At 47.3% G+C, this 13,817-nt stretch overlaps 2 protein-coding genes across 3 annotated transcripts in view; both read right to left on the bottom strand.

Moving 5' to 3' along the window:
- The window catches only part of PEF1 (penta-EF-hand domain containing 1), a 16,443-nt gene extending 14,086 nt beyond the window's left edge, over positions 1 to 2,357 (bottom strand). For both annotated transcript variants that reach the window (XM_003800746.2, XM_023507459.1), the window contains exon 1: positions 2,278 to 2,357. In XM_003800746.2, the coding sequence (XP_003800794.1) occupies positions 2,278 to 2,301 (24 nt within the window). In that variant the 5' untranslated portion in view covers positions 2,302 to 2,357. The remainder of the gene's footprint in view (positions 1 to 2,277) is intronic.
- Positions 2,358 to 10,735: 8,378 nt separating this feature from the next.
- The window catches only part of COL16A1 (collagen type XVI alpha 1 chain), a 49,527-nt gene continuing 46,445 nt past the window's right edge, over positions 10,736 to 13,817 (bottom strand). The window contains exons 67-70 of the mRNA XM_003800743.3: positions 13,500 to 13,566; positions 12,600 to 12,776; positions 12,345 to 12,422; positions 10,736 to 11,075 (exon numbers count right to left, since the gene is read on the bottom strand). Coding sequence (XP_003800791.1) covers positions 10,873 to 11,075; positions 12,345 to 12,422; positions 12,600 to 12,776; positions 13,500 to 13,566 — 525 coding nt within the window. The 3' untranslated portion in view covers positions 10,736 to 10,872. The remainder of the gene's footprint in view (positions 11,076 to 12,344; positions 12,423 to 12,599; positions 12,777 to 13,499; positions 13,567 to 13,817) is intronic.

The following is a 13,817-nucleotide window of genomic DNA, read 5'->3' as shown; positions in this document are numbered from 1 at the left end:
GAGTCTCCTGCCTCCGCCTCCCAAGTAGCTGGGACCACAGGTGCCCGCCACAACGCCTGGCTATTTTTTGGTTGCAGCCGTCATTGTTGTTTGGCGGTTCCGGGCTGGGGATTCGAACCCGCCACCTGAGGTGTACATGGCTGGCGCCTTAGCTGGTTGAGCTATAGGCGCTGAGCCAAAAGTGTTGCTTTTTAAACATGCTCTCAGGTGATTCTAAGCCAGAAGCCCAACCACTGACAGACAATAAACTATGGCAATATTCCCCTCAAAATGTGCTCCTCAGAAATACTAGTGTCACAAAAAATGACCAGACATTAAAAACAAGGAAAAAAAAGAGGGAGAAGGAAGTTCTATAGCTAAATAAATTTTAAGAAATACTGCTATTGGCTCGGCACCTATAGCTCAAGTAGCTAAGGTACCAGCTGCATATACCAGAGCTAGTGGGTTCGAATACAGCCCGGGGTCTGCCAAACAATGATAACTACAAAAAAAAAAAATAGCTGGGTGTTGTGACAGGCGCCTGTAGTCTCAACTACTTGGGAGGCTGAGGCAAGAGAATCACGTAAGCCCAAGAGGTGGAAGTTGCTGAGAGCTGTGATGCCACGGTACTCTATCCAGTGCAACAGCTTGAGGCTCTGTCTCAAAAAAAAAAAAAAAAAAGAAAGAAATACTGCATATCCTATTCCTTCCTGGAAGCTTTACAACGTTCATTAGCAAATTAAAAATTTTGAAATGCTCTGTGGTGAACAAACTTTTCAGCTGTATTTAAAGTATTTCCCAAACTTATTTAACACCGAATTTTCCTCTATTAATAAGCCCTATTAATATCTCACAAGACTCAACAAATGGAATGGAGTTTGGGAAACACTGCTACATTATACTTCCTTCTAAGCCCAGCCCACACTGGCCTCTCTTTTTCCTACTTCTGCTAAGTATGCAAAGAAAGGAGTCCCAGTCATGGCCTCACCCTCACTTGCTATGTGACTTTGGCAAGCCACTTAACCTCTCTGGATTTGTTCCTCAGCTGTACAGTGGGTGTAATAATCCCTGTATGACTATAGGGCCTTTATGATTGGGAAAAAGAAGGTCCAAATAGTGTGTAAACTGCACAGAACCACACTTCCTGTAAGGACTCTTATCACATCTTTGGCATGTGACTATACTCAGTCAACCACTTTGTAATATTCCACTTGATTTTGTTTTCCTATTTTTCCTGCATGGGTTTTATCTTGTAAATCACTGTGTAATCTTGGGCAAGTCATGACACCCTCTCTGGGCTTCAGTTTCCTCCTCTGCAAAATGAGGGGGCTTATTTTGAGGGTCCCCTCAGCACCTTATAGGAATCTACTAAAAGTGAAAACACTAAAAGACAACATGTATTACACCTTTTTACGTACCAAACGCTTAATAAACATCATTTCATTACTCTTCATAATAGCTCTATGAGGCAGATTCTATTATTCGGCTCTATTTTAGAGGAGGAAACTTTGACTCAGAAAGGCAAAACAGCTTGCTCAAGGCATCAAAACTATTTAGGTGGAGCCAAGACGTGAATCTGAGTCCAAACTGTCAACTCAAAGTATTCTGGCCATAAAATCACCTTGCCGAGATGTTCTTGGCTAAGTTGAGATAGGCTGGCAATGGGGTAAGAGGCACCTGAAGACAACCCAGGTTCTGACCTTGGCTTTGCTGTCTAACTGCCTGCTAACTTCGGGTAAGTTCTGTGTCTTCTTGGGGTTTCATTTTTCCTACGGTATATGTGAAATGGAATTGCTGGACTAAATGAATGGTCAAACCAGCTCACTTGGGGCGCCTGCTGCTACCACAGAGTCCCCTGATTATTCTGACGCAGTACGTGTGGGGTGAATCCAGAAGCCTATAGTTTTATCCGAAGCCCTAAAGGATACTGATGGAAACCAAAGCTCTCAACATCTTGTCAAGCGCTGATGACCCCAGTCAGGGAACCCGCGGGAGCCTCGAGAGGGGTGTGGAGCCTAGACCGGGACCTACAAGGACCTGTGGGGTCCAACGTCCCCATATCTTCGCGTGCGCGACGTCAGGGGGGTGCGACAAGACCTCCCGGACACTCAGTCCTGCGTGACGTAAGCTAGGCGCGACGACGGTCTCTTTTCTGTTCTCGCTCATGCGAGGTCGTGCTGAAGCGAACCCAGCGTGGGTAAGGACGCAAATAAAGCGGAGAGAAAGAGAAGGCTGGGAGAGCCAAGCCTGGGCTTCGCACGGCCCCTAGCTGGACTCACGGGCCCCTCACGCACTCACCTGCCCGTACGGGTAGCTGGCCATGGCGACTTTAACGTCACACGTCTGCGAGGGGCGGGGCCTCTCGCTTTCACACCCACCCCTCGCGTGCCCGGTGGGGGGCTGTCCCACATATGATTGGACGGACAAGCTGTCAATCCGGCACAAGAGAACGGCGGAAATGACGGTGCAAGGCCGTGGGAGATTGCCTACCAGACAGACCAGAGGCGCTAAGTCCCTGATGGAGCCTTCCGGAAGTCTTGGGGGCTGTACTGGCGCTCCTGTTCCTCCCTTTTTAGCCTGCTCCAGGGATAGTTATGTCCGGATATTTAGTGAGAAGCCTAGGTGGGGTGTGCCACGGTGGCCATATCATAACCTGGCAAATGGGACGTTTGGTAGTGGCGCAGTTGCTGTCGTCACGCCGAGTTTCCGCCCGGTCGGGGCCCAAGCGGTTGCCTTCACAACGGGGAACCAACCCAGGCCTCCTGGAAGGGATGGAGGCTACCGCAGAGCTGCTCCTTTCTAATGTAAAGATACTGGGTGCAATTTAGTAGCTTTGAGATGCAGATCTGTGTGTTTTTGTTTTGTTTTGTTTTGTTTTGTTTTTGAGACGGAGCCTCAAGCTATCCCCCTGGGTAGAGTGCTGTGCCATCACAGCTCACAGCAACCTCCAACGCCTGGGCTCAAGCGAGTCTCCTGCCTCAGCCTCCCAAGTAGCTGGGACCACAGGCGCCCACCACAGCGCCCGGCTATTTTTTGGTTGCAGCCGTCATTGTTTGGCGGGCCTGGGCTGGATTCAAACCCGCCACCTTAGGTGTATGTGCCTGGCGCCTTAGCCACTTGAGCCACAGGCGCCGAGCCAGATCTGTGGTTTTTGGAGTAGATGATCCTGAACCTTTAGAGTCGGAGGAAGATTATATTATCTAGTTCCTCTTTCTTCATAAGTGGGGAAATTTAGAGGCAGTGAGTTGCCTGGGTTCACAGTAGGTTAGTGATGGAGTGTGGCCTAGAACCAGGGTCAGTGGATGTCCAGTTTTTAGCAGGGAAATCTAGTTTGATCCCATGGTAGTCAAATCCTGGTTACCAAGTGACCTCAGCAGCATGTAGATGCCACTTGGTGGTTCAGTTTTGGCACTTGTTTGTGTGCTTATTTGGTTAAGCTCTTCTGTCGGGGCAAAGACTGTATCTGCTTTGCTTGTCCTTATAAGGAGTACAAGTACCTAGTACAGTGCCTGACTGTATTTTTTTTAAATAAATAAATGATGAATAAATTAGTGCTATGAGGTGTTATCCACTCCAGCCTGTCTAACATCTAGCCAAGCACTTTACAGAATCACAGTACTGGTCATGCTACTTGCCCGTTGCACAACCTACAATGGGTGCTCTTATTCCACACCAAAATGAGGTTCAGTTTCTTCATCCTGGCCCTTCAGGCCCTTCACAATCAGGCCCGCCCTCACCTTTCCAAGCTTATGTTTTACAGCCCTTGTCTATCTTCCACTCTGTACTTCTATGCCCAATTTTGCCATTCAGCTCTGCTTTGCAGTGATGATCACTTTCTAAATGTGTGACCTTGAGTCTCCCTTTTTTTGTTTGTTTCTGTCCTTTACAATTGCTTGTGGCCGTCTCTGAAACTTTCTTTTTTTCCTTTCCTTTCCTTTATTTTTAGACATTCTTACTCTGTCACCATGGCTAGTATGCTATGGCTTCATAGCTCACAGCAAGCTCAAACTCTTGGACTTGAGCGATCCTCTTGCCTCAGCCTCCCAACTAGCTGGGACTACAGTCACCTGCCACAATGCCCGGCTATTTTTTGGTTGCAGTTGTTGTTTTAGCTGGCCTGGGTCAGGTTCAAAACTGCCAGCCTCAGTATATGTGGCCAGTGCCCTACCCACTGAGCTATGGGTGCTGCCCTTTTTTTTTTTTTTTTTTTTTTTTTAATTGACCAGGTCTTGTTCTTGCTCAGGCTGGTCTTGAACTCATGAGCTCAGACAATCCACCCACCTCGGCCTCAGCCACTACGCCTGGCCAAGTTTCCAATTTCTTAGCTGTTAGAAACAGAAATATAAATTTGAAAATGAGCTGTTGCACCAGCTCATGCCTAGAGTTACATGCAAATCACTCCTTTTCTCCTGGACCATCAGCCCTCCCGTCTCTAGTCCTGCAAGGATCAGTTTCAATCTCATCCTACACCTAAACTTTCCACAGTCTCCCCTTGCACATTTTAGAGTTAGCCACCCTCTTTCCAGTCTTCTCTATACTTGGTACTATCACTCACATATTCCTGCCTCATTTTCCAAAAACATAAAACCCATCGGAGAAGCAAGAATCCAATGTACTCAGTTCTGATAAGAGGACAGTTGATGACCTAGTACATGGTTGGGAGCTGAGAGAGGGAAGGAGGGGGAATGGGGGAAGGGAGAGAGGGAAGGAGGGAGGGGGTGGGACACAATTATAAAAGGGATTTTACCTGACAGATGCAATCAGTGTAACCTAGTTCTTTGTACCCTCAATGAACTCCAAACAATAATAATAATAATAACAATAATCTGTTACTTATACAGAAAAAAACAGAACCCATTTCTCTTCTTCATCTCAGAAAATCCTGCCAGTCAAGTCAAAAACCTCGGGTCATTCTTGTGTGTCCTCTTTTTCTCTATGCACTTCCCTACCTCCATTTGCTCTAGTTCAAAAATGTACCCACATCTGATCTTTTCTCCCTGTTCACACTATCACTCTAGTCCAGATACCATCATCTGTGCCTTGATCACTACAATAGCCTCCTGACCAATATCTCCTTCATTCCCCTCACTATAGGGCAGCCAGAATGATGCCTTAAAATGTAAATCAGATAGTGTCATTCCCTGGCTGAAACTCTGAGACTTCCCATCACTTCTATAATAAAAGCTAAACTCATCCTTATCGTGGTCATGGTCCTACATGATGACCTAGAACCTACCTGTGTATCTAGCCTCATCTCCTGCCATTGATGTCATCCTCAATTTACTCTAGCCAGGCTGGCCTGGTCATGCCATCCCTGGAACATAACTGAGCTCATTCCTGCCTCCAGATCTTTGGATTAGCTTTTCCTTCTCTGTCTGGAACACTTTTCCCTTGACTTTTCACTGGTTGGCTCCTCCTTGTTATTCAAGTCTCAGTTCAAATATCACTTCTTGGCCTTTTGACCAGAGTAATTCACCTTCCAGTAATTCACCAAAATGATGAACACAAAAGAAAAGAGGAAAGGCATCCAATATATGTTTTTTTTTTTTTTTTGAGACAGAGCCTCAAGCTATCCCCCTGGGCAGAGTGCCGTGGCATTACAGCTCACAGCAACCTCCCACTCCTGGGCTCAAGCGAGTCTCCTGCCTCCGCCTCCCAAGTAGCTGGGACCACAGGCGCCCGCCACAACGCCCGGCTATTTTTTTGGTTGCAGCCGTCATTGTTGTTTGGCGGGTCCGGGCTGGGGATTCGAACCCGCCACCTTAGGTGTACGTGGCTGGCGCCTTAGCCCGTTGAGCTATAGGCGCCGAGCCGGCATCCAATATATGTTCCCTAGGCCTTTTAGAAAACATGGAGCTGGTGCGGCACCTGTAGCTTGGCTCGGCATTCGGTGCCTGTAGCTCACTGGCTAAGGCGCCAGCCACATACACCAGAGCTGGTGGATTTGAATCCAGCCTGGGCCTGCCAAACAACAACAAGAACAGCAACAAAAATAGCTGGGCTTTGTGGCAGGCACCCGTAATTCTAGCTACTTAGGAAGCTGAGGCAAGGGACTAGCTTAAGCCCAAGAGTTTGAGATTGCTGTGAGCTGTGACACCATGGCACTCTACTGAGGGCGACAGCTTGAGACTCAGTTTCAAAAAAGAAAAAAAAACAGAGTTGTTCCTTTGGCCACGTACATACAAATCTACAAGAAAGGTGATATAGACATCAAGGGAATGGGTACTGTTCAAAAGGCATGTCCCTTACCATGGCAAAACTGGAAGAGTCTACAATGTTACCCAGCATGCTGTTGGCACTGCTGTAAACAAACAAGGGCAAGATTCTTGCCAAGAGGATTAATGTTCGTATTGAGCATATTAAGCACTCTAAGAGCCAAAATAGCTTCCTAAAATGCGTGGAGGAAAATGATCAGAAAAAGAAGGAAGCCAAAGAGAAAAGTACCTGGGTTCCCCTGAAGTGGCAGGCCAGCCTGCTCCACACAGAGAAGCACAGTTTGTGAGAACCAGTGCAAAGGAGCCTGAGCTGCTGGAACCTATTCCCTGTGAACTCATGGCATAATTCATATAAAAAAGAAAAGGCTAGTGTAAAAAAAAAAAAGGTTCCTCTTTATTGTGGAAAGAAATATTTAAAGCAAAATTTAATAGTGCCCTAAAAAGAAAAAAAACAAATATCACCGATACCGCTCTGCCCTCCCCAGCACTCCAGTCATCAAGGATATCACTTTATCTTATTTTTTCATAATGTGTGTCACTACTTGAATTGTCCTCTTTAAGGTTTACATACATTGTAGAATTGTCCTTTTCCTATTTATTTTTCGATCCCCATGGCATGAATGCAATAGATGATGGTGGTTATACATTGGACTTTGTATAAGTACTGTCTGCTCTTTAATTTTCATTACGGTCTTTTATGAGAGAACGTTTTTATCATGAGAAGCTGAGGCTCAGAGAGGCTAAATGACTTCTCTAAGATCAAAAAGATAAATGGAGAAGTCCACATTTGAACCCAGGTCTACACTCTTTGAACTACTGAGTATTTAATAGGAGGCCATGACTTTACCTTTGTAACCTCCTGGTCTAAAAAAATATTGGTGGAATTGAACCGAAAAATCTCAGAAAGGGAGACATCCTGAAGTCCAGGCTGAAGGTCAAGGAGATTTGCCCAGAGAAAGGGTAGTGACACCTGACCTGCAGATTGGGTCATGTGACACATGCTCATTTATTCCACAAACATGTGAGCCTCTTGAATTCCTCCTACTTTCCAGGCTCTGTTCCAGGTGCTGAGGATTCAACTCCTATGAGAATTCTTCGCCTCTATCCTCCTCTACCCAGCAAAGGGCTCTTAGGAGACCTTGCCGTTGGAAGTCTGTGCTATTCCGCGTAGAGGCATCCAAATCTCTCAGGCAGTCAGAGACCAGCCAAAGCCGACTTTCAGGGCTGTGCCTCGGAGGACCCACAGCAGACCCAGGTGTGTTTGTTCTGGAGGGGGCTGGATGAAAGATCAGGATCTTCCAAAGACTGAAAAACAATCAGTTCTTTTCCAAAACCTCAACTACCTGAGGCAGACAGAAGTGGGTGGGAAAGTTCCTGTTATTGTTTCAGTTTTAGCCAACGGGGAAATCTTGGATTCCAGCCCTTTTTAGAGCACAGAGCACTTTCCTGAGTTCATGGGAGCCCTGTGGTTGACCTGTTGGAGGTTGAGGCAGAACTTGGTAATGGAAGGCCTCTCCACTGGAAAACATTGCCTCCCCTAGAGACAAAGCATCCTGGAGGCCTCCTGGCTCTGTGCCATGCTCCTGCGTGGCTTACTGAGAAGGAATACCAACACCCACCTAATTATTATGGAATTAATTCTCTTTGATTCCAACCAGATCCAGTTCTGAAATTTAAATTCCAGTTGGGTATTGTGGATCAGAGGGTGCTTTGCAACCACAGAACTAACTGAAAAAATGCGAACTGCAGACATGGAAATTTGGCCACACTCCCTCCCATTATGGTAGCATAAGGGGAGTACATTGACAAAATCCAGTCCCATCACTGACTTAGGGCAGCCACACAATAGATTTAGCCTTATAAGGGGTTAACGAACCCTATGTGAAGTCTAATTAGATTCTGTTGAATTCTGGCGACAAAGGAAAATATCATGACAGAAAGATTTAATTTCCAGAAGCATTACATTTGGGATTTTTCTCTGCCGAATACATATACAGCAGCTTTTTCTCCGTCTTACAGAGCAGAGGGTTTCTAAAATGAAGGACCCTCCAGTCTTTTCTTCACATTGCCATCAGTGAACTCATTAGGCAAATCTAAGTCCCCATACCTTTGTGTGAAACCTGTCAGTGGCCTCCCGCCTTGTGTCTCTTGCACTCCCTCCGTAGTCCAGCCACGCTGACTTGTCTCTGTCACTCAGCCCGATATGCCTGGTCATCCCTGAACCACGGCATGTGCTGTTCCCTCGGCCTGACCCATCTCTCTTTGCCTAGATACGGTTACACCCCCAGCCGTGCCCTCCTTCGTTATCCTCCCCCTTCATAGGAATTGTTCCACTGTCTTGCTCTCCCCATGGGCACTGTGGGGGTAGGGACCATATCTGTCCAGTTTGCCTCGGGATCCCCACAGTCTAGTACAGTTCCTGGCACAAAGTAGGAAGAGGAAATGGACTCATCAAGTTAGACTTTGGCAGGCTGAGCGATTGTGTGTGTTGCCTTAAAAGCCTGAAATAGACTAAGAAATGAAGACAGGAGAATAACAGGGCAGGAATGTGAAAAAGCTGCCTGGGAGGAATGGAAGGCACACTCCCCTCCTTCCTTTCTCTTCAGCTTACCCCGCTCCTGAACTGATGAGCAAAAACTATGGATTTTTTTTTTGCTGACCACAGTAACAGAAGAGACTATAAAATTCAGCTTTCCATCTGGTTCTTCATGGTCCAAGAAAATACAGCAATTTCAAACTCCAAGGAGACAAGCATTCAAATCATGAAAGCTTAAACCTAGCCTGTCGTAGAATCCCCAAAGAGTAGCATGAATTTGACTCAGGAAGAAAAGTGAAGGAAGCATCATTTACTCTGCAAGGACTGATTCCCTGGAGGCCCTTAAAGGGGATGAGTTTGATGTTTCCTCATAGTGATTTTCCCTTCTGGCCTTGAAAGCTGACCTGCTCAATGCCACAGCTGGGCCTTGCTTCTTTCTCTCTACTCATGCCAACGGGATCCTAGTCATGAAGCCCATCATCAGCACTCACAGGCTGGCCTGCACGGGGAGCTGGCCCTCCAAAGGGAGCGCTTTAACATCTGTCCACATCCCCTGTCCAAAACCTGGCTGCTACTTCAATGCAAAGATGATGCATTTCCTTTTTAATGTTTTGTGTTAGAACCAGGGTTAACTGAGAATAGCCGGTGAGGGATGAAAAAAGAGTAAACTCCTCCTTTATCTAAAAACATCATGTGAGACACTCAGGAGCCTGCCTGATTCATTCCTCTGCCTGTGAGCACACTTCTGCTCCTGGCAGGAAAAAAATAGGGCAAAGGTCCTAAAAAGCCATCAATAGGCTGGTCTCTTGGTATGTGGGGCCCAGCCAGAGAAGGGAATTTTCAGCAGTGTGCTGGAAATGCCAGCTTAGGAGAGATTTGACAGCTAGTTTGAAGGCTTCAGGCAGTTTGGATAAGCATCGAGACTTTGGGTACATTTCTGAGCCTGCTCTGTGATCCTTTGAAGTTTTTCCAACTTGAATAAACCTTCCAGAAAGCTGGGGCCAGTAAAAAGGCTTTCTTTGGAAATCCCCCTGGAAGCGCCCTGTTGCTTTTCTCACAGGGCAGCCAGCCCATAAGGACAGACGATCTGAAAAGTAAGAGAAGGAAGAAGCTCGAGACAGAATTTTCTATAATGTTCAGTTGGCTGCCTTTTTTTTATGTCTAGCCTTTTTACATAGAGAGGCAGAGAGATCACCGAACTCCCAGTGGACTTTAAGGACCATGAACTAACTTAGATCTGATCATGGCTCGCCTGCCACCTCTTTGCATGGATATGACCTAGTTGTTTCTGAATGCTAAGATGTACAGCAAAAGCACCATACAGATTAGAATAAGAAAGAATCACAAAAAAAAAAAAAAAAAGAAAGAAAAAAAAGAATCACAAAGGATGCCATCTGCAATCCAGAAAGTCATTACCAAAGCTGGTGACAGGGCCATGCATTGGTATAGGCAGGAGGTTCCGTCTCATTTCCCAGAGAAGCATTCCCTGGTCGCCCAGGCCAGGAGCTGGTGCCCGTCTTTTCCTCTGTTTGCACAGGTTTTGTAATCACAGAATTACTGGAGCATCGAGATAAGCCTGCACGCTTGGAGGGGCTTCTAGGCAGATGAACACACCTCAACATTTCCCAAGGTGCAACCTGGATTGGCTTTGGGTCATATGAAGTGAAGCAGGTGGGCACAGGGAGGGTGGAGAAAAAATAGGAAAAGGCCTTTATAAGCTGGAAGTGGGGCCTTCAGTCCTGCCTGTGGTTCGCTCGAGAAGAGAGGCTGAGTGACAGCCCTTCTCTAACTCGAGGACCAGAGGACCAAAGGATGAATCAGAAGCATCTGGAGAGTTGAATGGGGGCCCCCTGCACAGCAGCACCTCATAGCTCCACTGGCTGGCCATAGGCCACAAGGAAAATGCCCCTTTTTGAGCCTGGGACCAAATGAGAAAAGGAGGATGACAGGGACCTGTGGCTGCAGCACAGGAGTCCCACTGGAAGAGGAATGGCAGCAAGTTTTCTTTCTTTCTTTATTATTTTAAAAATATTAACAGCAATTAAAAGTAACAACAAAAACATTCACATCCCATCACAGATTCCTGGAAGCGGTGACCATTTATTTCCAACAGAGTCCTTCATCCAGTGGCAGGTGGGGATTTCAGCCAAAAGGCCCCTTCATATTTTTCATGGGTGGGTACTGCTGCTCCATTGGCATGGCCCCAAAGCAATCAGAGGGGCTACAGTGGCCAGCTTTGCCAGGTTGCCCCATGGGACCTGGGGGGCCAGGAATGCCAGGAATGCCCTGCTGGCCCATGGGTCCTGTTGCTCCCATCTTGCCGTATCCTGGAGGGCCTTGAGGACCTAGGAAGGGAAGAGCCCCAGAAGGGAAATCAGGACAGCCAGATCATAAGAAAAGAAGCAATAAAGGCCACGGTAGATACTACTGTACATGTTTTCATGAGGATCTGATCTGATCTTCACATTGATTTAACAATGATGATACCACTGGCTAATTGTATTGAGAGCTTCTTTGTGCTAGGCACAGGGCTGAGCTCCTTTGATGCACTGTTCATTAAATCTGCACAACAATTCCCTGAGAAAGGAACTATTATCTAATTTTATAGATGAGGACACAGGCTTAGAGAGATTGCTCATGTGGTAAGTAGAGCAACTGGGACTCAGAGCCAGATTGTTAGGCTCTGGCCATGCTCTTTCAGGCTACACAGCCACACATGCATCTTACAGAGGGACACAAAGGGCACAAATGACCTTCTTTTTTTTTGAGCCACTCTCACTCTGTCCCCTGGGGTTTAGTGCCCTGGCATCATCATAGCTTACAGCAACCTCAGACTCTTGGGTTCAAGCGATCGATCCTCCTGTCTCAGCCTCCCAAGTAGCTGGGATTACACATGACCACTACCATGCCTAGCTAGTTTTTCTATTTTAAGTAGAGATGCGGTCTCACTCTTTTTTTTTTGTAGAGACAGAGTCTTACTTTATCACCCTTGGTAAAGTGCCATGGTGTCACACAGCTCACAGCAACCTCCAACTCCTGGGCTTAGGCGATTCTCTTGCCTCAGCCTCCCAAGTAACTGGAACTACAGGTGCCCGCCACAACACCCGGCTATTATTTTTGTTGCAGTTCAACTGGGGCCAAGTTTGAACCCGCCACCCTTAGTATATGGGGCCTGCGCCCTACTCCTAGCCACTAGACCACCAGAAAGCTCCTGCGCCCTACTCATTGAGTCACAGGTGCTGCCCGAGATGGGGTCTCACTCTTACTCAGGCTGGTCTTAAACTCCTAAGCTTAAGCAATCCACCTGCTTTAGCTCCCAGAGCATAAATGACCTCTTTAAAGTTACACAGGCAGTAAGATGCCAAGCAGGACTTGAACTCTAGTTCCTGGCCCTGACTACATGCAGTTCCTTCCCGCAGCCTAGGACTTAGGAATAGGCACTGAGTCTTCCACTGGCCCACCCCGTGGGCCCTAGCAGAATGTCTTGCACACAATGGCATTACTAAAAACGGTGGTTGAGTGGCCTATAGTTATTTGGAGTCTGACGCAACTGTGTCATAGTAGGAACGTAAAGAAGGGGGGCCCTTGCTGCTCCGGATTCATGGTTCACCTACCTGGAGGACCGGGGAGACCATTTTCTCCTGCAATGCCAACACCAGTGTCTCCCTTTTCACCTTTGGTACCAGGCAATCCTGGGACAAAAGAATAAAATAAGAAGTCCTGTCCCTAAGCAGAAAAATGACCCAGCCAGTCAGATTACCTGAAGCACACAGATACGCACAAGTTTCATATTCACAATAGACCTCAGGGAATACTCCGGCCTGCCCCAAAGAGCTATGCATCCCTTGGGAACCAGAAAGCAGAGATACCTCTCATTCCTGGCAAACCCTGGCGTCCTTCTCTGCCAATCTGACCAGGGAGCCCAGGAGCTCCTGGAGAGCCTGGCCGGCCTGGAGTACCATCCTTCCCTGGAGGCCCTGGTCGTCCTGGAGCAGCTGCCATTTCCATGGGGAACTGCATCCTGGAGGTGTAGTAAGCCATTCTCTCTGTAACAAAGGAAAAGGACAGGTCACAGGGTGCCCCAGGGACTCAGAATGACTGTAGATGCTGCAGACAGGTCACCAGCTTAGTGTCCAAAGCAGCCTTTATTCAAAGGGACATTTGGGCAAAGAATATGGGGGTTGGTGTCCTAAGTGGGGTCCTGTGCACTGGCCTCGGTGAAGCCCTTTCTGAAGCACAGCCCTGACTACAGCATTTCTGTGCTTTGTGAGGTCACCACTGGCTTCAGAATAAAGTCCAGACTCCCTGCCTGGCGTTCAAGATCTGCTTCTCAAGCAAGAAGTCCAACTCCTTCGGGAGACTGGGTCCATGTTTTCCCCAGTCCCTGGCACACCAATATTGGATGAAAAAATGAACAGGGAAAAAAAAAAGCTTCAAATAAACCCACACCACCTGCCTTACAGTTGCCACTCGCCCCTCTATTTAGAGCTCACTCCATGCAGACTTGTTTGATATCAATTTTCTTGTCTGCCTCCTTTGCTCAAGGAGGCTTGGGAGGGCAGGAGGGAATCATTTCATCTCTGAACAGAGCAGGTGACAAGGAAGGTCTGAAGGATAATTGAATATGTGCCTGTCAACCCCAGGCCTGGAAGTGTGCGGGGGTGAGAGAAGGGACTTTGAGCTTTAAGGAAAAGGAGGCCAAGGCAGTGTCGAGAGGTAACGAGGAAGGGCGAGAGGCACCCACAGCCACCCAGCCGGCTGCCAGTTACCATCAAACATTTTAATGATCTCTTGTCTGATGAACCTCTTGATTTCATCATAATTCACCATGTCTCCCTGAAGAAAGAGACGAAAACCTGTCTCAGTTAGACTTCCAAGCTTGGGGCTTTCCCCCTGGGAGAGACTTTATGGAAATAAAGAATGGAGAGGAGGGTAAAGGTCCCAGGAACCACCCACAGATTTGTTTTTGAGACAGAATCTTATTCTGTTGCCCCAGGCTAGAGTGCCTTGGTGTCAGCCTAGCTCATAGCAACCTCACACTCCTGGGCTCAAATGAACCTCCTGCCTTAGCCTCTCAAGTAGCTGGG

Source organism: Otolemur garnettii, unplaced genomic scaffold (assembly GCF_000181295.1).
Source record: "Otolemur garnettii isolate 467f Iridium unplaced genomic scaffold, OtoGar3 scaffold00184, whole genome shotgun sequence".
NCBI lineage: Eukaryota > Metazoa > Chordata > Mammalia > Primates > Galagidae > Otolemur > Otolemur garnettii.
Note: the sequence above shows the minus strand (reverse complement) of the source record. Positions and strands in the feature narration are given on the sequence as shown.